The 25,148-nt window shown below is 44.3% G+C and overlaps 1 protein-coding gene across 2 annotated transcripts in view; it reads right to left on the bottom strand.

Annotated features, from left to right (window-relative positions):
• The window catches only part of LOC129705919 (zinc transporter ZIP13-like), a 36,636-nt gene extending 18,364 nt beyond the window's left edge, over positions 1-18,272 (bottom strand). Inside the window, exons 1-4 of one of the 2 annotated variants that reach the window (XM_055649846.1) lie at positions 18,133-18,272; positions 9,410-9,765; positions 6,598-6,711; positions 3,448-3,572 (exon numbers count right to left, since the gene is read on the bottom strand). In XM_055649846.1, the coding sequence (XP_055505821.1) occupies positions 3,448-3,572; positions 6,598-6,711; positions 9,410-9,725 (555 nt within the window). In that variant the 5' untranslated portion in view covers positions 9,726-9,765; positions 18,133-18,272. Of the gene's footprint in view, positions 1-3,447; positions 3,573-6,597; positions 6,712-9,409; positions 9,778-18,132 lie in introns of both variants that reach the window. The other variant, XM_055649845.1, reaches the window with a different exon arrangement.
• Between the last annotated feature and the right edge of the window lie 6,876 nt (positions 18,273-25,148).

Here is a 25,148-nt window from a genome sequence, read left to right as displayed (position 1 = left end):
AAAGTACTTCATCAGCATGGACGTAAATGCCACCGTCAGCAGTCATTGAAGCATGTCACCGTACCCTTCTTTGGCACCATATTTATTGACCTCCTTTTAAAGCAAAGAGAACCTCAGACCTCTGTAATGAAAGGTTGAAGAAGTCCACAAAAGCTCCAGTCAGTTGATTCGTGCAGGTTTTGAGAATACAACCAGGTCCACCATCAGACACTTTCCGAGGGTTCATCCTCCTGAAGGATCTTCTGACGTCGGCCTCGGTAACTGGGATTCCCGTGCCGTCGGGGGCCGAGAAGGCACATTAATGTTCTCCCTGTCAAAACATTGAGCTTGTACTGGATGATGCCTCACTGTTGCTTGAGCTGCCACTTGGTTACTTCTTGTAGGAAGTGATGGCATGCAAGCATAGCCATGGCTGTGGGAAAGTGAGCTGAGTATAGGGAAAGTGAGCATTTGGTTTTCAGATAGAGGATCGGTTATCATCTTACTAAAGGGTAAAGTTAGGCTCAAAGGGGCAAATTACCTGCTCCTACTATTCTTCTATGTGTCTTGCTCATGAAAGCTTGTCCCAACCACGGGGGGGAAATGGAGGAGGACTGACTAAACTTTGTGCCTTCCGCCACAGTGATGAATGCTGTGGTGGATGTTTGTGTTAAATTTTTTATTGTGTATTGTGTGTGTTTTTTATTTTACCGCTGCTGGCAAGTTCATTTCACTGCACTTAACAAAGCACACTAGGTTTAACAGCCAGATAAGTCTGCCTTGAGTCTCAGAATCAACTTTGCTATTTGCAGGCCTAAATGGATACATTTATTGTGCTGACAGATCAGTCAGAAGGTAAAAGAAGATTGCAAAGTTTATCTGTTATTGGCCAGCCTTCTATCACAAGGTAAGAATTGTGACCAATGAGCAGGAACTGAATGCTGAGACGATAGACAAGAAGTATTGGTCAGCGTGGGTTCAGTGTGCTGACAGAATTGGCTATGGATCTGGAGTGCATGATGTGAAATGAGTGCAAATAAACATAGCAATATGATTTTTTTAAATTACTCGAGACAATGCAGATAGTCTTCCACCATATTTAAAAGCTTGCTGAATTGGAATAATATCACAACTTGGAAAAACAGCTGCCTGTCGCCAGCAATAATAGCTGTTATTTATGAAATTGGGTTTCTGAAGATTCATTGTTTTCTCAGTCTTAATTAATCTGACGTATGAACTTAATTAAGAGAGTGATTACTGAGTTGGACTGTTGAAATAGAAAAGTCAAAACTACCATGATGATGTACCAAAACTATTGCAATTCTTTTGGACAAATGCAAACGATTTCTGGGTTTTAATTTGGATCAGAATATATGCTTCTTGAAAGCGTGCCTTGAATACATCTTATCAATGAATGGGCAACTAGCACAGTTGAACACAATTGCAAAGAATGACAAATATGTAAGTACCCAATATCACTTGCCAAAATTTGACACCTTGCATGTTAGGGCAGCCCCAAACTTCCCTCCTCCACACAGCCACTCATCCGTCCCACTCCCCAGAACTGTTCACCCAGCAGAGTAACAGGATATTTTAATGCCAAAACATAAACCAAGAACCTGCAGGCACTACTGATTTCAAGCAAGGATAGGGTTTACCAATATGTTGCCTGTAGCTAGCACTTGGAGGGTGGAGTCACACTTTCCTCGCATTTCTGCTTTCCGCAGGGAGCACTCTCTCCTTGACTCCCTGGTTCACCCATCCCTCTTCCTCCACATTACTTTCCCTCGTAAAAAGTGTAACACTTGTCCCTACACCCCTTCCCATCCATGGTCCTGAATCACCCCTTCCCAGGTGAGATAGAGATTGACATGCAGTTCCACCAACCTCATCTATTCATTTAATGGTCTTGATATGACCTCCCGTATCTCAGTGAGGCCAAACACAGACCAGGCAATCTTTGCTGAGCACTTGCGTTCTGTATGCAATAGCCATTTGGAGCTCTTGTTGCAAGCCATTTTAATTCTTCTCATTCTCACATAAACCCATCTGTCTTCTGCCTCATTCACTGTCAGGGTAAGCCAAACACAAATTAGAAGAACCGCTCATATTCCACTGGTAGTCTACAAACCAATAGCATGAACACTAATTTCTCCACCTAACCTGCTCCCCTTTTCCTTTTCATTTTGCTTCTGATTGACGCAGATCCTCACACACAACCTTCTTTCCAACCTCTCCACAGCCTTCATCTTCCCATTTCATACCCCTTACCTTCTGCCCATCATCCACACTTGTGTTATTATTTCCCCTCTCCCCACCATTCTCATCCGCTCACCATCCCTCCCTTTTTAAGTTCCACCCTTCCTTTCATTTCAGATTCAATAATCTGCATTCCTTTGTCTCCATTTATCACCTCGACCTCTGTCGATATCTCTGCCTTTCCCTCCTCTACCTATACATCAAACCTTTCCCATCATTTGACATATCTTGCCCACCCCCCCCCCCCCCCCCCCCCCCCCCCCTCCCTCTTTCAGTCCAGATGAAGCATCTGGACTGAAACACCAACCATCCATTTCCCTCAATAATGCTACCTAACCCGCTGAGTTCCTTCAACAGTTTATTTCTTGCTCAGATTTCAGCACCTGCAGTCTCGTTTGCAGATCATAACATTATTTGGGGCTCCCTTTGAAATGCCATGCTGCCTTAGATAGAACAGTCATATTACTCCTGCAGAAGTGTAAAACTCCATTCCCCCAATAGAGAAGGCTCATAGTATTTGTCTATTCTGTCAACATCAAACAGAAAATGCAGAAAACACTCAGCAAGTCTCAAAAAGGGTCTTCATCCAAAACTGTTTGTTTCTCTTTCCACAGATACTGATTAACTTTCAAGGTTTCCAGCATTTTATTTTTAATCCAGCATCTGAACATTATTATTTCTAAGAAGCCTAGGTGGAACACATCTTTAATCTTAATTTTTAAATAGCAGCTCCCACTCACCTGACAGCAAATAGTTTACCAAAACAATATTGACGATTTTTAAATTTTAAGGGAATGCCTTACTGAAATCCCCAAAATGAAGCAGCAACTTAAACAGATGCAAGTGACACACTTTGCTCTTTACCTCCTTGTTGGGATGCTCCGAGTGATTTCTTTACTGGCTGGGTCAAGACTCATCACTGAGCAATGTCTCCAGGAATTTCTAGTGCCAAATTTACCTTTGTATTTTCTGCATCACTAAAGTTCATAAGCGGTGTCCTGCAACACCATGTCAAATGGTAGAGCCAACATGTACCTTAGGACTGATTGGATGCAGTCAATGATGATAGAATGGATATGGATCATATTAGGTTAATTTGCAGTGAAATAGTTCAGGGTGGTCTAGATCACAGCTGTGGAAAAAACTGGGTTTGTGTGTCAAAATAGTTTTAAAGCGCTTTTTATAGAATTGTTTTTATACTTTACTTACCCTGTGATATTCTGTGTCCTCTTCTTCTTTATCTGGGAATACTTTCTCCAAAATAAAGAATGCAAACAATCCAATAATTACCCAAAAACCTAACTTCTTCTGCTGCTCACGACTATGGCCACCATCTGCATATAAAACAGAAAGTGATGAGAACAGCACAACAACCAAAAGAAGCCTCAGGCAAGAAAACCCCTGCTGATTTAATTAATTGTTATATAAATTATCCACTATATTTCTACTTCCTTGTGTTCAAATACCCACTGGACAACAAGTACTGACAGATGGGCTCAATAACGTCAGGCTTCTCAGGTTACAGGTCTTGATGCAAGACAAAATCCTGGAACAGTTGAAAACCCACCTTCTTTTCAGGACTATGATCCAAATGGGTAATTTGCTTGGTCACAAGCCCAGTAATTTCACAAGGCAGTTCAGAATGTATCATGTTAAATCATGGGTACATAATTCAACACTACAGAAATGAGACTTTTGGTCCACCTTTTCAGTGCTGATCAGATGCCTATCTATGCTAATCCCATTGGTACCATATGCCTCTTATGTTTTCTATTCAAGTATCTATCTAAATGCCTTTTAAACATTGGAACTGTCTGGGCAACTGTTGTCATGGAACTAGGCAAAATAGAGGCCAGCTGGTCAAGAATGGCTCTTTTCCTTACCTTAAAGGATATTAGTGAACTATTTGAAATTTACACAATCCAACATCATCTTGGTCACTTTTACTTCCACCCCATGCTCACATTCTCACTTTTTTCTCTGAATCTCAAAGCACATGATATATGGCAGGCCATGCTTGTGCTGGCTCTTTGAAAGTTTTATCACTTCGCTTTCGTTCTAGCACTGCAAGTATTTATTTTCATGTTTTTGTTGAATATGCTCACACCACTCTCTCATAACCATCTGCTCAAAGCACCAAACTCCCCTCCATCTAAATCACAATTCCCGATGCGAAAAATAAATTTTCATATCTCTCCCTGCCACGTTCAAGGATTTATGTATCCGATTCCTGGGTACTTTCCCTTAAAAACTGTACCATAAGTTTTCCCTTATTTATTTTTCCAAATCGTTGATCATCATGCTCTCCTGCATTAAATGTCACACTCTAGGCAAACAATTGAAATGGCTTATCTTCCTCTATTTACTTAATTCCTAAGTTTCATGTTTATTATAATCGCAAATGTTTCTTCTAGACCCACCTATGCCATTAAAGCCTCATGTATACCATACCAAACCTACTGACTCCCATAGCTATCTTGATTACACCTCTTCCCACCCTGCTTACTGTAAAGACTCTATCCCCTACTCCCAATATCTCCGTCTACACCGCATCTGCGACCAGGATGAGGTGTTCCATACATCGGAGATGTCCTCATTCTTTAGGGAATGGGCGTTCCCCTCGTCCATTATAGATGAGGCTCATAGGGTCTCCTCGATATCCCGCAGCTCCGCTCTTACTCCCCCTCCCCCCATTCGTAACAAGGACAGAGTCCCCCTTGTCCTCACATTCCACCCTATCAGTCGTCGCATACAGCATTTCCTCCAACAGGATCCCACTACTGGCCACATTTTCCCATCTCCACCCCTTTCTGTTCCCTCAAAAACTCCCGGGTCAACACGTTCCTTCCCACCCAAACCACCACCTCTCCAGGTACTTTCCCCTGCAACCGCAGGAGGTGCAACACCTGTCCCATTACCTCCCCCCTCGACTCCATCCAAGGACCCAAACAGTCTTTCCAGGTGAGGCAGAGATTCACTTGCACCTCCTCCAACCTCATCTACTGTATCCGCTATTCCAGGTGTCAACTTCTCTACATCGGCGAGACCAAGCGCAGGCTCAGCGATTGTATCACTGAATACCGCCACTCAGTCCGCCTTAACCTACCTGATCTCCCGGTAGCCCAGCACTTCAACTCCCCCTCCCATTTCCAATCTGACCTGGACCTCCTCCATTGTCCGAGTGAGGCCCAGCGCAAATAGGAGGAACAGCACCTCATATTTCGCTTGGGTAGTTTACACCCCAGTGGTATGAACATTGACTTCTCTAACTGCAGATCGCCCTTGCATTCCCTCTCCATCCCCTTCCCCTTCCCAGTTCTCCGACTAGTCTTACTGTCTCCGCCTACATCCTATATTTGTCCCGCCCCCTCTCCTGACATCAGTCTGAAGAAGGGTCTCGACCTAAAATGTCGCCCATTCCTTCTCTCCAGAGATGCTGCCTTACCCGCTGAGTTATTCCAGCATTTTGTGTCTACCACCCTATATTTTCCTTCAGTCTAAAACAACCATTCAATATGACACTTTCTACTTTTATGTGGTTTGATGCTGTTACAAAATAAATTATGGGGAATATTAGCAAAATGCTGTTGCAAGTCCATATAACAATCAACTGTGCTACTTTCAACTTTCTCCATTATTTTCATCAAATAAATTTAAAATGCCCTATGTTCTAAAAGCATGAAGAAATATTTGTAAATCCATTAAATGTTTAATTTAAACATCTAAGGAGTGGTGATATTAACAAACCAACTACTTGATATTTAAAAGTAATGATCATTTTTAAAATCTCAAAGTGCAGTCTGGGCTAGAACTGACTAACATGCAAATCTAGATTGTAAATCAGCAGAATACAAGGACTGAATGTATGCATAGCACTGAATTTATTTGTCTTTGAAAAGTTTCTTTCCAAGGTTATATAGAACCTCAGGATAACTTGAATCACTTACTTTTATTACTGGCATACTTTCCTTCTGTGATATACGGAAATACAACTATATACATTGATAACAACTCGCTCCTCTTCCACCAGCCATTCCCAGGCTACTTATCAATATTCAATTGTCTTAAATTATTTAAAATAAACATGTTAAGATTTCCTGTTGTTTAATATTATCAGAGCCAAAGTCACTGATCTGCCAAGAGATCAGTCTCAGCTCCTTCCATCTACCCCATTTTAGACATCCCACATTTTTCCTGACGCTATAAAAGTCAAGAATGACATAAGAAAAAGATTCAGAAATATTGCCTGGACTGCTTTGGACACGTATGAATGAGTTGGGTGGAAGGCCCTGTTTCCATATTGTATAATTCTGTGAATCAATGTTATCTGTGCACAATGTCTTGGAGTCCATTTCTTACCTGCATTTCTATTGCAGGTGTAAGCCCAGGCTTCAGGCAATAGATGCAAGAAGACATCACCAAGCAGCCCACCAATGGCAAAACTCAACAATCGTTTCAATCGTTGGGAGCCATCTACACGAGCAGAAAAAGGAAAACTTAAACAGAGCCATCAACATACAAACTGCAACCATCAAGGACAAACATCAAATTCCTGCCAATGTTTCTGCTGTGACGATTCCGAGAAGCCTTAAGGGCCTGTCCCACTTGGGCGACATTTTCGGCGACATCCTGAAAAGAGGTTGGTGTGGTTGGGTTGTGACACGGCTTGATGCGTGGTGACACATGTAATGACGCGCGGTGATGCGCTGTGTCTCCCCATCGACCCTGGATTTTGAACATTCCAAAATCCAGGGGTGATATCTGGGTGTCTCATCATGTTGTGCGCCCTGTCACACGCTGACGTATGCTGTCCTGCAGATGACACCGGTTAGGGACTACAGATAGGCTGTAAAATATTCTTCCTTTTTTGCATGGAGTTTAAACATTAATATATTAAAATGAATACAATAAAATCAATTGTGCAAATGAAAAGATGTCTGAGTTGTTCAGTTTTATTTACAGGTGTATTGGTTCGCTTCCATATCCAATCACCGTCTCTAACGTTTCACAGGGATGGATTCAGTGAGTGTAGACTGAACTCCCCTCTTCCCTCCCTCCTGCCCCATCCATCCTCCACTCCCCCTACCCTTCTCCCCTCCCCTCTTCCACCCTTCTCCCTGCTCCACTCTTCGCCCCATTCTCCACTCCACCCTCCCTCACATCCCCTGCTCCCCCTCCCTTCTACCATTCTCCAACCTCCGCCCCACTTCACTTTCATCGACTCCCCCCCATTTGTGGACCCAGCCTGTTACAGCTAGATCCCACTAATAGCACTGCTCAAAACAAACATCATCTGTTTTAGTAACATTGTCTATGGGATAAATGCAGACTTTGGGAACAACACCCCTCACCTCCCCCCACTCCCACTCGCCCTGCTTCAAAATGGGTGGTGGGTATTTAGACTCAGTGGTCGGAGCAGATGGATGGCACTGGTACATTGACAATATTGCCTGCACCCAGTTGAAAAGCCCGTTGCCTCTGGGGGTTTGGAGAGACCATTGGAAGAGAGACCTGCCTCTGGGACAACTCGTGGCCAACAGTTTCGTTCCCATGAGGAGCAGGCGAAACATTGCGGGTTCGAGTCCAACCCCTGGGGCTCCTGTGTCACATTTAGTTCAGAGATACAGTGCCCTTAGGCCCACCGAGTCCGCACCGGCCAGCGATCCCCCGCACACTTTCCCACTCACGCTAGGGACAATTTATACTTATATCAAGCCTATCAATCTAGAGTTAGAGTTATGACTAGGGTTAGGGTTATGGCTGGGGTAGGGCTAGGGTTTGGGTTCCCTACCGCACTCCCAAGGTGCATAGGTTTGTATAAACTGTCCCTGGCGTGTGTGGGAGAGTGGGCGGGGGATTGCTGGTCGCAAGCTGGCTCCACAAATGGGGGGGGTGGGGGAAAGGGGGGGGGATGTGGGGGGGTTGGAGAATGGCAGAAGGAAGGGAGAGGGGATCGGGGGGGCAGTGGAGAAGGGGAAGAAGAGTGGAGTGGGGAGGAGGGTGGAAGAGGGGGAAAGGGAAGGAGGGGGGGAGTGGGGAGGGGAGAAGGGTGGGGGGGGGTTGGAGAAGGAGGGATGTGGGCTGGAGGGGTGGAAGAGGGGGGTGGAGGGAAGTGAGGTGTTCAGTCTACACTCACTGAATCCATCCCTGTGAAAAGTTAGAGACGGTGATTGGATCTGGAAGCTGACCAATACATCTGTAAATAAACCTGAACGATTCAGACATCTTTTCATTTGCACAATTGATTTTATTGTATTAATTTTAATATATTAATGTTTAAAATCCATGCATTGAAGGAAGAATATTTTACAGCACATCTGTGGTCCCTAACCCTAACCTGTAAATCCGTCAAGAAGTGTGACATACACGCTGACGAATGCTGTCCTGTGGGCGCAGCATATGTCAGCGTGTATGTCGTACAACTTGACGGTTTTACAGGCGTCAGTCACCAAAAAAAAAAAATCGCAAAGTATGACAGGCCCTTTATGGTTGACGATTGTCAATGAAGCCACATGCAGAGGAAACTAAGGCTATTTCTACTGAACCACTGAAGGCATTCTAACAGTTTGTGCTGGCAGATGGCCTTTGCCATTGCTTAAAAACAGCAATGATCGGTAACGGTTACATACAATTGGAAATTTTTAATTAACAGCATTATGTTAATTATAGCAAAAACAAGCCACCACTTTTGGTAAAGGTTCGTGATCTTGTTCAAATAAAGCTAGATTTTGCCAGTGATTACTATCATGGATTTGAGGGGGCCAGATAAAATATATCTGGCCTTCCAGCTATGTCATGGACCCTGGTGAATACAGGGGTGTAACAAGTGTATGATGCGCCTGCACCCAGCACATTCCACATTTCTGCAGCAGTGCATGGATGCAGAAGTTTGATCACTCTGACACATGCAGCTAGCTCTGTACAGAATTACCAGTCAAACATTATGGGGTAGTGACAAAGAAGAAAATTTAATTTCCCCAAGATCAATCTTCCCCAAGATAACCTATGTTTAAAAAAAAATATTTTTAGCCTTTCACAGAACATCATGACTGAGTGGTATTGAAATGCATTTTTTATTGGATGAAATATCACAACTAGAAGGGATGCTAGATAAACATGTCAAAAATTCAATGATACATTTACTCCTTTTCGCAGCTTTTATGACATTTACCTTTAGATTTCAGTGCTGCCCCAGCCTCAATTGGGATGACGAGAAGAGGAAAGACACCACTGAGCCCAACGATCACCGAGCCAATCAAAGAACAGATCCAGGCATCAATACGTTCTCCAGCAAACAGTTCTGACCATGATCGGAGTGTAAACACGTTTTCTGGACACCACCTTTGACCTTCATTTGCAGCCTGCGCAGCTGCTGCCTTTCGTGCCAGCTTTTTGGCATTGGCTCTGTGGATATCTGCACTGGACAGCGATGGAAACAAACCACAAATACAAAAGACGACAACGATAGTCGAGAGTTGCATCACCATCCTGATCCCTGGTTAGTGTAGACCAGCACAGGTCCATTCACTGCAAAATAAACTAGAGAAATAACGATTCTAAAAAGGAGCGGAATAGAAGGAACATCACACAATTCAGTTTCATCAAACGTTAAATATTGCTCAACCCCAGATATTTCCAGAAGTGGATTGCAGTCTGTTAGGCCCAATACCAACATCTTCAAAGCTCGGGTCAAAGGCATCCATCATTGACAATACAAAGTGTTACTGCAACTTTGCTGAGTCCATTTTATTTGAAAGCTACATTTTGAAGGAACATTCGAGTGTTTTTGCATACTTCTGAGACAGCAGCCTATGGTCCATGCACAACTTAGACATTGTCCCATGCTTTTCAAATCACTGCATTCCTTTATTATTCAGTAAGTGAACATCTTATGGTAACTACCTAGCTTTACCCCTTCCTTGATACTTTGTTTAGAGCACAAAATTTCCTCCAGCTTTTAATAATAATTAATAATTTTATGATTGAAGAGAGGAGCATAAACTGAAGTTTTTTTAGAAACCATGTCACTACTGATTTAGGCAAATTGGCATTGGGAACTGTGAAATAATGATATGGCATTCCATTGGATTTGAGATAATTATCTCATCAGGTCGTAAATGAGAGTTAGGCCATTCGGCCCATTATCTACACCATTCAATCATGGCTGATCTATCTCGGCCTCCTTACCCCATTCTCCTGCCTTCTCCCCATAACCTATGACACCTGTACTAATCAAGCATCTATCTATCTTTGCCTTAAAAATATCCACCGACTTGGCCACCCTAACATACGAAATTTCTCATCTTCTCCTTCCTAAAAGAATGTCCTTCAATTCTGAGGCTATGACGTCTAGTCCTAGACTCTCCCACTAGTGGAAACATCCTCTCCACATCCATTCTATCCAAGCCTTTCTGAATGTAATTTCTGAATTAAATTCACCACAGCAGCTATGATTTTAAATTTCAGTTATGATTTTAATTTCAGTCTAGAATTAAAAAAAACTGTTCTGCCGTAGGGAAGAAAAATCTCAAAAAATAATCCAATTTGCCCGGTAAAAATCCACATCCATTACAATGCTGTTGACTTTTAATTGTCTTAAATTAAACCAAGTGATTTGTTAGGCTTTTTCAAGCTGCTACATTGAAACACAATAAAACCGGCAGACGGTCTGGCATCAACTTAAGCACCAGACTGATACAAGTGCATGTTGGTCTGAACTCATTTGTATGGCAACAATTAAAACCACACAATGGACACAGCTAAGATATCAGCAGATCAAAGCTGAAGTCTACTTCATCTCGTTCTGAATAGTCGATTTATTTAATTATCTTAGGCACTGGCAATACAACAATGAAATTCTTACTTAACAACAAACAAACATACATTTATAATACAAGCCAAAGAATGCAGTGCTACCATTAATAATAGTCAATAATGTTTTTCAATGAGCAAGCCCATAATAGGAATACAAAAGAAAATGTATTCAGAACGTTTTTCCTTCCATTATTTATTATGTAAAAGAATATGTGTGTTATGATTGTGTTTATAATTTGTTTGGTTGTTTTGTTGTTTGTCTTTTGCACAAAAGTCCGCGAGCATTGCCACTTTCATTTCACTGCACATCTCGTATGTGTATGTGACAAATAAACTTGACTTGACTTGACTTGGAAGTTTGTGCAACCACAAAACAATAAATGGAGGCTAGCATTATTCCCCTTTTGTGCCAGCTTCAGCAACTTAAATTATCTTCAGTTAACAGTGCCAAGAGCACGATCCATCTCTCATCCTTAACTTCCTGTCATTTCTTCCACCAATTAGTTACTTCCAGTGCTATCAACTAACAATAAAGGCCGCTAAACCAGTTAAATAATTGTGCCTAGACACAAAATGATGGAGTAAAATGCGGGACAGGCAACATCTCTGGAGAGAGAAAGAGAAAATATGTGACGTTTTGAGTCAAGACCTTTCTGCCTACTTGACAGCATTTAAAGCTGCCCAGTAAAACCAATTGAAATAACAGGATAATTGCAATCTGAATATTATCTATCAGTTCACTTTCAATCATCAGTGATGGAAGATGCTCCAAGATTTAAAAATGACAATATTTATTTATTGAGATGAATTTCACCAGTACTATTCAAATCCAGGTCTTATTAAAGTTTGTGTGTAAGAAGGAACTGCAGATGCTGGTTTAAACCAAAGATGAACACAAAATGCTGGAGTAACTCAGTGGGACAGGCAGCATCTCTGGAGAGAAGGAATGGGTGACGTTTCGGGTCGATAACCTTCTTCAGAAACAGTTTGGTCAAACATGAACAACAATGCTAAATTCCAGAAATTAAAGTGACCGGCGCCTTGGGTGAGAAGGGATGAGTGCGAGGAGTTGCGGAGGGAGTGGTCTCTGCAGAAGGTGGAAAAGGGGGGAGAGGGGTACATATAATTGGCGGTGGGATCACGTTAGAGGTGATGGATGTGGAGGTTGGTGGGGCAAGATGAGGACCAGGGGAACTCTGTCGTTGTTGCATTCAGGGAGAGAGCGAGTGAGAGCAGAACTCCGGGGCACAGAAGAGATGCGGATGACGGATTCAACTATGACAGCCGGTGGAAACTATTTTCACTAAAAAATGAGGACATTCCTTGATGTCCTTGTCTGGAAAGCCTCATCTTGGGAGCCAGTGTAGCGCAGACAGAGGAATTGAGAGTCGGGGATAGTGTCATTGCAAGAAGCAGGGTGGGAGGAAGTGTAGTCGAAATAACTGTGGGAGTTGTAGTAGACGTCAGTCAATAGACTGTCTCCTGAGATGGAGACCAAGAGATCAAGAAAAGAAGGAGAGATGCCCCAGATAGTCCAGGTGAATTTGAGGGCAAGAGCGAAAGTTAATGAAGTCCATTAGTTCTGCATGGGTGCTGTAGGCAGCCCTGATGCAGTCATCAATGTAGTGAAGAAAGAGTTGGGGGGGGATAGGACCAGTATAGGGCAGTCCAGAGCAAGGACCAGTCCAGAGTACGGACTGTTTTAACATAACCAACAAGAGGACAAGCATAGATTGGAACCATGTGAGTGCCCATGAATACACCTTTAACTTGGAGAAAGTAAGAGGAGGCGAAAGAGAAGTTGTTGAGGGCAAGGACAGGTTCCGCCAGGCAAAGGAGAGTATTAGTAGAGGGAAATTGGTTGGGTCTCTGCATGAGAAATGTGGCCTCCATCAGAGATGACCAGGTGTTCTATTGCACTTCTACAAGTATATGATGAAGAGCCGACTGACTGGTTGCATCACGCCTGGTTTGGAAATTTAAACGCTGAAGAACAAAGGAAGCTGGAGAAAGTGGTAGACATTGCCCTCATCAGATACTGACATCCCCATCAAAGGCAGCGCTGCATGAAGAGTGCAGAGATTTGGATGTTGCCAGGATTTGAGGGGCTGAGTTTGGGCAGGTTAGGATTTTACTCCTTGGAACATAGAAGGCCGAGGGGTGATCTTTTAGAGGTATATAAAATCATGAGGGCAATTGGATAGGATGAATACACCTTGCCCAGGTGGAACAATTAGAATGAAAGGCCACAGGTTGAAGGCGAGGGGAGAAAGATTTAATAGGAACATGAGGGGCAACGTTTTTCACTCGGAGGTTATTGTTTATATTGAACAAGCTTCCAGAGGAAGTTGAGGCAGGTATATAACGGTACAGGTCCACCACGGATCTTTCGACAATTGTAAGCCGGGCACCTTTACTCGGGACAAAATTACGAGAGCTCATTTGACCCCCCCCCCCAGAAAATGTGGCATCAAGGCGGCCGATCTCAACCTCATGATTTGGCTTTGGTCTACAATATTGGGCTGTCGGCACAGGTTTGTTTATCTGGCCTATTTTTGAGGATCTTACACAGCCATTTAGATGTCCCTCCCACTGCTGTGAGGTGCTTGCTTAGGTAGTCCACAACTCAGGGACGGCAGGCATCACTGTTGTCATGTACATTAAGAGGATATGTACACTATATCATCCTTGTACACTAGGATGCAAGGTCTTAATTTTCAAACCCTCTTCAGATCACAAAAGGCTATACTGGTGTTCTGAAAGTGATGGTGGATACCATCAACATCTGCCTTACATTGAAAGACGACGCGAGTCATAGGAAATGGTCCACATTTTCCTGGGCATCATTGATGGCCTAAATTGTAGCGAGCAGTGTTGCACAATGTGGGCAAGGTTGTTACAGGTACTTTTGAATGGATTATTACAATCCCACTTTCTTCAGCACTTTCATCCCTTCCCACCCAAACCACCCCGTCCCCTGGTACTTTCCCTTGCAACCGCAGGAAATGCTACACTTGTCGCTTTACCTCCCCCTTGACTCCATCCAAGGACCTAAACAGTCTTTCCACGTGCGGCAGAGGTTCACCTGCACCTCATCTATTGCATCCGCTGCTCTAGATGTCAGCTGCTCTACATCGGTGAGACCAAGCGGAGGCTTGGCGATCGCTTCGCCCAACACCTTCGCTCAGATCGCAATAACCAACCTGATCTCACGGCTCAGCACTTCAACTCCCCCTCCCATTCCGAATCTGACCTTTCTGTCCTGGGCCTCCTCCATGGCCAGAGTGAGTCCCACTGTAAATTGGAGGAGCAGCACCTCATATTTTGCTTGGGTAGTTTACACCCCAGCGGTATGAACATTGACTTCTCCAAATTCAGGTAGTCCTTGCTTTTTCCCTCTTTCCCCTACCCTTTCCAGCTTTCCCGCAGCCCACTGTCTCCGCCTCTTCCTTTCTTCTTCCCGCCCCCACCACCCCCACATCAGTTTGAAGAAGGGGTCTCGACCCGAAACGTCACCTATTCCTTCGCTCCATAGGTGCTGCCTCACCCGCTGAGTTTCTACAGGATTTTTAACTTCCTCTTCAGCAAACAATCTGTTAGTGATTTGGATCACAGGTCCACAATATGTGCATGCTCATCCAGACTAACAGCATGTTAACGATCCTTCCACTGACATCAAAGGCCTTTATCTTTGAATCCTTCAGCATTAATGTGCCAGGGTCAGCAGTGTCCACCCACATAAATACTGCAGTGAATAGAAGCAAGTCAAATGCTGGTTATTCTGATATGACAAAGCCCTGCCATCATCTACACAATTTAGTTGTATGTGGATGAGCACAGAGCCACAACGATGAATTAAATACACACCTTCCATAAAATCCAGCTTAACTGCACATTCTCCAGTCTTGCCCAGCTACTCAACAGGACATCTTTGACAGCACCTTCCAATCCTGCAGCCTTCACTACCTAGGAGGCCATGAACTCAGCTAATCTGCTTTTGAAATATATTACTGCTCCTTCATTGGCAGTTCTAAATAATGGAATTCTCTGATCAGTCTGCAATAATCAAATACAGCTGCTTACAACTACTTTTTAAAGGCAATTATGGTTAAACAATAAATGTTGTCAGAGCCACTCACACCACAAAAAGCTAGGAATGCTGAATTGAAAAGAAAAATGGAAATTGAATAAGTGAGGGTGCAAAAAAATGATGTACAACAGGTCACTAAAGCATACACGGAGGTGCAATGTTTTAGGCAAGATCTTGCCCGACTTACTCCAGCTTTTTGTATCAATCTTGAGCGTGAGTAACTCAGCGGGACAGGCAGCATCTCTGGAGAGAAGGAATGGGTGACGTTTTGGGTCGAGACCCTTCTTCAGACCCATTCCTTCTCTCCAGAGATGCTGCCTGCCCTGCTGAGTTACTCCAGCTTTTTGTATCTATCTTCGGTTTAAACCAGCATCTGCAGTTTCTTCCTACACATTACTCTCTCACAAGTTTAAAAGACCAAATATAGCATGTTTATTGTTTTTAAATTGCATGAACAGGCTGCCCCCCCCCCCCTCCACCGCAACCGCGCGTTGAGGGGATGGAACCCAACGGGTCCCACTTGGTCTAGTTAACAATTAACACTAAGGGACATTAGCTCAGTCATCCAATTGTTTAATGGTACCTTATTGGCACATGTACCTAAGTGTAGTGACATTTTTTTGCATGCAGTTTAGAGCCAATCCTGCTATACATTAGGCACAATCATACCGAGTATAAGATAGTAGACCAAACTGAGTCCATGCACAAGAGTTGGCATATTTTAGGCACCATCTGACAGTCAGTAAATGTTTAAAAAAAAAAGCAAGGGAGACAAACCACATAACAAATACCATTTACATTATTACACATGGAAAATCCTCCAACCTCAATCATTGGATTCAACTATTTCCACGGGCCTGCCTAAAAATCCATTCCACATTCATTAAATATCTGGCATAAATAATATAAACAGATCAGGGAGCAGCAGTAGGAAGGGAAATATTTAATGTTAAAAACCTGTGACTCTTCATCAGAACTGGGAAGAAGTTAGTGAAGGCAGCACGGAAGGTGAGGATGAGAGAAACAACGCCTCATCTTCTCTGCAACTTGCATTGACCTGTTTCTCTTCCATGTCCTGATAAAGGGCCCCAAACCTAAAGCATTAACTATTTCTCTTTCCACAGATGTCCCCTATTCTGCTGAGTATTCCAAGCATTTTCTGCCTGATTCAGATGTCCAGTTTAAAAAAAATCTTAATTTGTGAGTATTCTGATTTACTTTCAGTTGAGCTCCTGCTTCTCATTCAAATCAGAAGACTGCGTGAAATTCAAACATGGATTTGAGTTATATAAAGCCATAACATCTTGAGCAACCATGCATAAACTAAACCAGAGCCAAATGCAATACTCAATGCACTCAAGTCAAGTCAAGTCAAGTTTATTTGTCACATACACATACGAGATGTGCAGTGAAATGAAAGTGGCAATGCTCGCGGAACAACAAAACAACCAAACAAATTATAAACACAATCATAACACACATTATGATTATTATACTCTCTAAACATTTTAAGATCTCTTGAAAATCTGTTTATACAAGACTTGGAATACTTCAACAGCTGAATTATTACAGGATTGTCTACTTCAGAAGTACTAAAACATGTCAATTTTTTCACAAATAATACCAGTACATCTGCATATTATTGTTTCAAAAGCCACAAAAAAACATTATTCGACAGCACAAATATCAAAATTTTGATTTATCAAGTATAAATATAATCACAGAATAATTATTTCTATGAAGACACTGCATTTCAAAACGAGATCCTATAAACATTTACAACTATATATGTTACAAAACGAACAGTATTTGTGGCATTCTTTTCCAGGTCATGTTTGGCATTACTGCAAAATCCTGTCCCATCCTGCAAACGTTTAATGCACCACTCCCCTTTCAAATATGGACTGACAAAGAAAATAAATGTTAACAGCTGCAACTATTTTTTGTAGGGTGCTTCCCTTTTGGCATGTCTAAAGTACAGGTATAAATTATTGCAAGAGATGATTGGAATGGAAAAGTAACACCTTGTAATTTGACCGCCCACCTAAACCTTACTACTGTGACTGATAAACTGACTTTAGCAGCCGAAAAACTCATCTGACAGTCAGTGACATACCTTCTGGTATGCTCACCCCCCAGATATCGCTTTGTACACCACCAAGTTACTAAACGATCGTGTTTACATTCTGAAATTGCTCTGCGAAATACTTTGAGGCATTTACAACTTGGAGACACGTTGGATATGAATGTGATTTGCAAGCTCAGGTCAATGTTTTTGATGTTAGATGAATTAACTTTAATTTCTTTGTACAATGTTCTGGGGTTGAGTAGAATTATAAACTATCGTTTATTTGGCAGCAGTGATAAGCAACTTATTATGTACAACAACCCTAAATGGTAGGGATTGTCCAGGCCACGACAGGTTTGACACCGAGTTACTCCATAGGGGAAGGAGGAAAACCTACTGCGAGGCAGTGGGGTACAAGACATAGAAAGCCTGCACATACCTTTACCTCCAACCCCTCGCCCCCGACCCCTGCTGCGCCATACCAGGGGACCTCTCTCCCTCTCTCCTACCCCCTACCACCAGGGGACCACTTTCTCCCCCCTACTACCCAGAACCATACGGACCATGGGACCTCTCCCTCATGTTGTATCAGACCATGGTGGTCCCTCTCCCTCCTCCCCCGCCCCAGGATCAAGGGAACCCTCCTGCCCCAACCAGAGGTTCGCGGGGATCTCCGACCCTCCCACTCTTCCTCCGGGGTATCGGTAAAAGGCTGATGAGATACCGAACCCGCTTGAGCAGGGAGACAGCGCAGATTTATTTTATTGCGCGCCGGAGGCAGCGTTATATTGAGGAACAGGCGGACGATACCGACCGACAAGTCGGGGAACAGGCGAAAGGATTGCAGGGCAAACGGCAGGAAAAATATATCTCGGCGCCCGCGAACCCCGCTTTGCTTTCACCCCTTTCCCTGAGCACTCACCTCCGGCAGCAGCGGACGGCGTCGCCGGCTGAAGTGCCAGGAAAGACTGACAGGAGCAGCCACTGCTGCCGCCGTGTCGCTTGCCTGCACCGCGGCCACCTCCTCCCCTCAGCTCCAGCCGCCGCCACGTAGTCAGCGAGGAATGCAGAGCTCGAGCGCCGGCCAGGCGCGTGCACGCTCACACTGGAGCGTGAGGGAGACAACGGCCGAGGGCGGACACGCGCGAGGGAGGCACTGGTACAACAGACGAGCGCGTGTGAGGCACGAGCACAACGGCCGAGCGCGGGAGACACGAGCACAACGGCCAAGCGCTGAAGCGCGGGAGGCACGAGCACAACGGCCAAGCGCTGAAGCGCGAGAGACACGAGCACAACGGCCGAGCGCTGAAGCGCGAGAGACACGAGCACAACGGCCAAGCGCGGGAGACACGAGCACAACGGCTGAAGCGCGAGAGACACGAGCACAACGGCCAAGCGCTGAAGCGCGGGAGACACGAGCACAACGGCCGAGCGCGCGGACCCGGGCTCGCGCATCGTTGGCCCGCACGCGCAGTAATAAGCGGTCGCCGCGCGCTCTGGTCGGTCCGAGAGCAGCCAGCGGAACGATTCACCAACTCCTCTCTGCGCAGCGGCTACTACACCGTCTCGGTATTTCCAATATTTCGTGCCAAGTTTGCACCGTCTGTATTTTCTTTTGGTATCATTGGTTTTATGCTTTTCAGAATTTGTATTTTACAGTCCCAGCTAAGTACACCTCGCGTCCCACATGCATATAATCTACAGGAGAAATATGAAACCGTCAAAGCCAGGAGGTTTCCTCCTCCAAATCCATGATAGTCATCCCAACATAATTTGTTGAACAGTAACGATGATAAAGGACCCAGGCAATTGTAAGCTGTTTGTAGGATGAAAATGAGAAGCTAGTGCGACTTGGGTGAGAGAGGGATAGAGGGAGGGAATGCTGGGGCTATCTGAAGTGAGATAAATCAATATTCATACCACTAGGCTATAAGCTGCCCAAGCGAAATGAGATGCTGATCTTCATTATTCTTTATCTCTCCACATCACCGTCTATATCTCTCATTTCCCTTATGCCTAACCAGTCTGAAGAAGGGTCTCGATCCGAAACGTCACCCATTCCTTCTCTCCAGGATGCTGCCTGTCCCGTTGTCCCTACTCCAGCTTTTTGTGCTTGCCTTCGGTTTAAACCAGCATCTGCAGTTCCTGCTTACATATACATAATTTGTTGAACAGCCTTCTCAAACGATACTGGTGAAAGTGCACTGCCAGAGTGAGCTCCCAAGTTGATTCATCTCAGCTAGAGGGTGGGGTGTTCACTCAACAACTGCAAAATAAAGGTCGTTTTACCAAGCTGTCTCTAGTGTACAACACTGCCTCCAATAGTAAAAGTTATCAATAAGACCAGGAAAACCTCTTAGCAAGTTCTAATAAGGATGAAATTCATCTTCACACAAAAAAATTAATACTGAAAAAATTTTTGGAAGGGTACATCTAATACCAACGCTTTAAAATGTGCCATTGTTAAGTTTTTTGTAACACGGACACACCGCAGGAGGAACCTCATCTTGAGGAAATGCGACCCCTCCTAATGGATAAATCAGACCATTTCATAACGAGTTGACCCTCCACATCACCTATTCCTTTGCTTTTTGGAATCATATGGTTTCAACACAATTGTACTTTGGAGGAAAAGGTCAGTTTGGAGAATAATATTCAGGGGATTTAAGGACGAGGAGGGTTGGTCAAGATTATAGATAATGAATAAATTTCTTGGCACTATCTTTCTCAGATTCTGAGACTTTGCATGAGAATTGACAAAGATCTTTGTATCTACTCTAGCCATAGGCGATGTCCCTGGGAATTGGAGTGTAGCTAATGTTATTACTTTGAGAAAGGGAATAGAGCGAATCGAGACCAGTGAGCCCCACGGCAGTGGTGGGAAGGCCTTTGGAAAGAATTCTTGGAGATAGAAGCTCCCATTTCAAAGAGAATGTGCTAATTAGAGACAGTCAGTATGGTTTTGTATGCATCCAACTTATCTTACAAAGTTGATCGAGAAGCTGACAAAGGTGATTGATGATGATGGATTTTGTCCACATGGCATTTTATAAAGTTCGCTAATGGTAGGTTGATCCAAAAGATTAAAATGTAAAAAAAAAACTGACTTGATTGTATGGATTCATAACTGGCTTATTATTAGAAGATAGAGGGTTGGGGAAAGACGATAATCAGGCTGGGGTCATGTGACCAGTGGAGTTCTGCAGGGATCTGTGCTAGGACCTCTGTTGTTTGTGGTATTGATAAATGACTTGAAACAAAATGTAAATTTGTTGATTAGTAACTTTGCAGATGACAACATGATTTCTGGAATTGTAGACTGTGAGAAAGACTGTCAAAGTATACAGATCAACTACTAAAATGGCAGAGAATTTAATCATAGCAAATGTGAGATGTTGCAATTTAGGAGGTTGAATATAAGGGAAAGTATGCAATTAATGGCAAGGCAAGCCCTCAGCATTGGTGTAAAGAGAGATCTTAGGGTCCAAGTCCATAACTCCTTGAAAGTGGTAAGTGGAAAGTGGTAACATAAGTAGAATGCTAAAGAAAGCATATGGTATGCAGCCTTCATTGTTCGAGGCATTGAGTAAAAGAGTCAGGCAGTCATGATGTAGGCCTTTGGACTTTTGTTAGGCTGCATTTGTAGTATTGTGTGCATTTCTGGTCTCTTCAATACATGAAGGATGTGGAGGCTTTGGAAAAGGTGTAGAGGAGGTTTACCTGAATAATGCCAGGATTAAAAGGTATTAGCTATGTAGAAAGGTTGGACTGCCTTGCATTATTTTCTCTGGAAATCCAGAGATTGAGAGGAGACCTGATCGAAAGTATATGAAATTATGTTGGGCATAGAATTGAAACTGAGACAAGTGGCGGCGCTGTTGAACGGCCGCGGCTCGCCTGCAGGCCGTCTGTTTTTACTTTTTTTTGTTGTTGTTTTTTTGTCTTGTTTAGTTAAATTTTTGGTTATTAGGCTGTGTTATGTGTGGTGGGGCTGAAACATGGTTTTCTGTCTCTCCCTTCGGGGGAATGCGACTCTTTCTGTCATACCCCCCTTCTCTGCCTCTGTCTGCGCTGAGGCCTAATGGCGGAGCTGGCGGCCTCCAACCTGCGATCGGCCTCGAGGCTCCGGAGGCATAGCCAGCTAGGACTCACCAACGCGAGGCAGGCCGTCTTCGAACTGTGGCGGCATTCGGGCGCTCCAGTGGCAGCTGCACGACTCGGGGCTGAGACGACGCAGCGGCACGACTCGGGGCTGGGACGGCGCTCCGGTGAGGGCAGCCTGGCGCGGGGCTGAGACGGCGCTCCAGTAGCTGAGGCGGCGTTCTGGCGGTGGTGACCTGAATCCAGGGCTTTGCCGTGGGCCAGTGGACGACATCGTCGGGAGCTCACAGGTCACAGGCTGGTGCCTGTTTCCAGAGCACCCGCAGGCAACAGCTGCGTCCGCTGGATGGAGGGCGGCAGCTTCGACCACCCCGGGCCGCAGAGCTTGAACCGGCCCGTTCGCGGAGCTCTGTGAGCCGCGGGAATGACTTACCATCGCCTGGTGGGGTAACAACATATCGCCTCAGCGCAGAGGGAGAATGAGGAGGGAGGAGACAGTAACCCTAAGATTTTTGCCTCCATCACAGTGAGGAAGTGCCTGGTGAACTCACTGTGGTAGATGTTGATTTGTGTTTATTGTGTGTTTTGTTGTTTATTGTATGTATGGCTGCAGGCAACGACATTTCATTCGGACTGAAAGGTCTGAATGACAAATAAAGGATCTAAGTCCAAGTCTAATAGGGTAGATACCTGAACATTTTCACAGGATGGAAATATCAAATACAAGGAGGCTTAGCTTTAAGGTGAGAGATGAAATGTTTAAAGGAGATGTGCAGAGTACGTTTTTTCACACAAGGTGGTGGGTGCGTGGAACACATTGCCAGGTGTGATGGTGAAGTGAGATATGATAGTGGCGTTTAAGAGGATTTTGGATAGGCACATGGATATGGAGGGAATGGAGCGATACAAGTCAAGTACAGGCAGAAAATAGTTTGTCTTGGCATCATGTTTGGTACGGACATTGTGCCCCGATGGGCCTGTTCCTATGCTGTCACCGAACACTAATTGGATCTGTAAGTGAAAGATTCAGACACCTTAGGCACAATGCTTTACTCATTTGTACACTTGACAATGGAAACATTTTGGAAGTCAAGTGTGTTCAGAAAATGAGAATCCTCTGCCATTTGAGCTCATTGCTCATTGTCGACTTCAGGAGGCACAGCACCGACTTAGTCGCCCTACATATCAACGGTGAGTGTGTGGAGAGGGTCAACACCTTCCGGTTTCTCGGCGTCCATATCGCTGCTGATATCTCCTGGACAGACAACACGACAGCGGTCATCAAGCAGGCTCAGCAGCGGCTGCACTTCCTGAGGGTCCTCAGGAAGCACAACCTGGCCTCTAACCTGCTGCTGACCTTCTACCGCTCGTCCATCGAGAGCCTGCTGACATACTGCATTACAGCATGGTATGGCAACTGCACCATGGCAGACAGGGAGAGGCTTCAGAGGGTAACTAGGACAGCACAGAAGATCATTGGCTGCCCTCTCCCCTCCCTGATGGATATTTACACCTCACGCTGCCTTAGCAAGGCAAAGAATATCATCAAGGACAGCTCCCATCCTGCGTTTGGACTGTTCGACCTGCTGCCCTCTGGAAGGCGCTATAGGTGCATCAAATCCAGGACAAATAGACTCAGGAATAGTTGTTTTCCGAAAATTATAACTACTCTTAATTCACACATGCACTGACTTCACAGCCGAACACCCGGACTTCCATCTGTATATATGTATATAGCGCCGCAGAATTGTGCACCTATCTCCCCTCCCCCCCTTCTCCCTTCTGTTTTTGTTTTCTGTTTCTTGTTTTTTGTACTAAATTATATGTATGCACTGAGTACGAGCAGCTTTTAATTTCATTGTACATGTATAGTGACAATAAATGGCATATCTATCTATATCATTTTGACAATTTCTGATTCCCTAGTCAAAACTGGCTTGTCTTCACCATTGATGTTCAAACCCTTTGCACCATCATCAGCCATCACAAATGTGCTCATACCTCCTGCACCATGATTCCACCAACTAACAAACCAATTGTTGAAACAAGGAACTACAAAAAAGACAAAAAAGTGCTGGAGTAACTCAGTGGGTCAGGCAGCATCTCTGGAGAACATCGACCTGAAACATCACCCATTCCTTCTCTGCAGAGATGCTGCTTGTCCCGCTGAGTCACTCCAGCTTTTTGTGTCTATCTTCCTGAGTTTGATAGCAAGTTTGGAGTGGATGATGGTGTTGAAATCTGAGCTGTAATCAATGAACAGCCTGACAAACATGTTCATGTTGTCCAAGTGGTCCAATGCAGCTAGGAGGGCCCGGGAGATCACATCCCCCCTTGATATGTTGTGGCAATAGGCAAATTGTAGTGTGTCCAGGGTCTTGCTAACGTAGGAGTTGAACATAACCAACCTTTCAAAGCAGTGATCTATCGTTAGTAAAATACTTCCTCAATTGGGAAATATCTGACTGCCACAGGATAAATACAAAAAATATATACACATTGACTCTGTTTCCATGTTGGGTTCTCCTTGTTCACCGTTTCTGTGAATCCTCTATTACATAACATGAAAATTATGAATTATTTTACCTCGTCCTGTTCCTCTCCCTATGTAGCAGCTGTCCTGTGCTCATCCTGCCTCCAGTCCTTCCCCCACCCCCACAGCCTCTCCTGCAGTTGTTTGTGTTTTGCCAGCCTCTAGTCCTCCTTCCCCTTCTGCGCACCTCCCATCCCTCTCCCCTCCTGTCCCTCTGCCCTGCAGCAGATGGATGTACATAGCCTGTCTTCATTGCTCTCCCATTCTACCAGCAGCCCAAGTAAAATCAGTAGGGAGCAGTAAACACTAAGTTCTAGTAATTCTTGAAATTGATATCAGTACTGTGTTTATTTCTGGTGCTCGCTTCCGGCTGTTAAGAAGAGTTGTTAGGTCAAACATTTTTGATCAAATTGCAAGTTCCATAATGAGCACCAACAAGAATTTTAAGTAGCATTCTGCACTTTAATTATCCTCCAAGAGAGCATACCCAGTATCAAATTCAACTCTTACTGCAGATTACTGGCTCACTGCAGATTAAACCAGCATAGACACAAACTACTGGAGTAACTCTGCAGGACATGCAGTATATCTGGAGAGAAGGAATGGGTGATGTTTCGGGTTGAGACTCTTCTTCATACTAGAGTCAGGGGAAGGGAAACGGGAGATATGGATGGTGAGGTAGAGATATAGAGCAAATGCATGAAATATGCAAACACGTAACAATGATAAAGGAAACAGACCATTGTTAGCTGTTTGCTAGGTGAGTGAGAAGCTGAAACGACGAGTGGGGGAGGAATGGAGAGAGGGAGAGAGAGGGAATGCAGGGGTTACTTGGTTAGAGAAATCAATATTCATACCACTGGTTGTAAGCTGTCCACGTGAAATATGAAATACTGTTCCTCCAATTTGTGTTTAGCCTCATTCTGACAATGGAGGAGGCTTAAGATATAAAGGTCAATGTGGGAATGGGAAAGTGAATTTAAATGTTTGGCAACCAGAAGATCAGGCAGGTCCATGCCAACTGAGCGAAGGTGTTCAGCGAAATGATTGCCCCGTCTACATTTGATCTTGCCAATGTATAAGAGTCCACATCGGATACAGTAGATGAGGTTGGAGGAGGTGCAATTGATTCTCTGCCTAACCTGAACGGGCTGCTGGGGTCCCTGGACAGTCGAGGAAGGAGGTAAAGGGACAGGTTGTATCTCCTGCAGTTGCAGTGGAAGTACCTGTGGAGGGGTGGTTTGGGTGGGAAGGGATGAATCCTCCGCTTGCACCCCATCAGCCATCGCATACAGCACATAATC

Source organism: Leucoraja erinacea, chromosome 18, assembly GCF_028641065.1.
Source record: "Leucoraja erinacea ecotype New England chromosome 18, Leri_hhj_1, whole genome shotgun sequence".
NCBI lineage: Eukaryota > Metazoa > Chordata > Chondrichthyes > Rajiformes > Rajidae > Leucoraja > Leucoraja erinaceus.
Note: the sequence above shows the minus strand (reverse complement) of the source record. Positions and strands in the feature narration are given on the sequence as shown.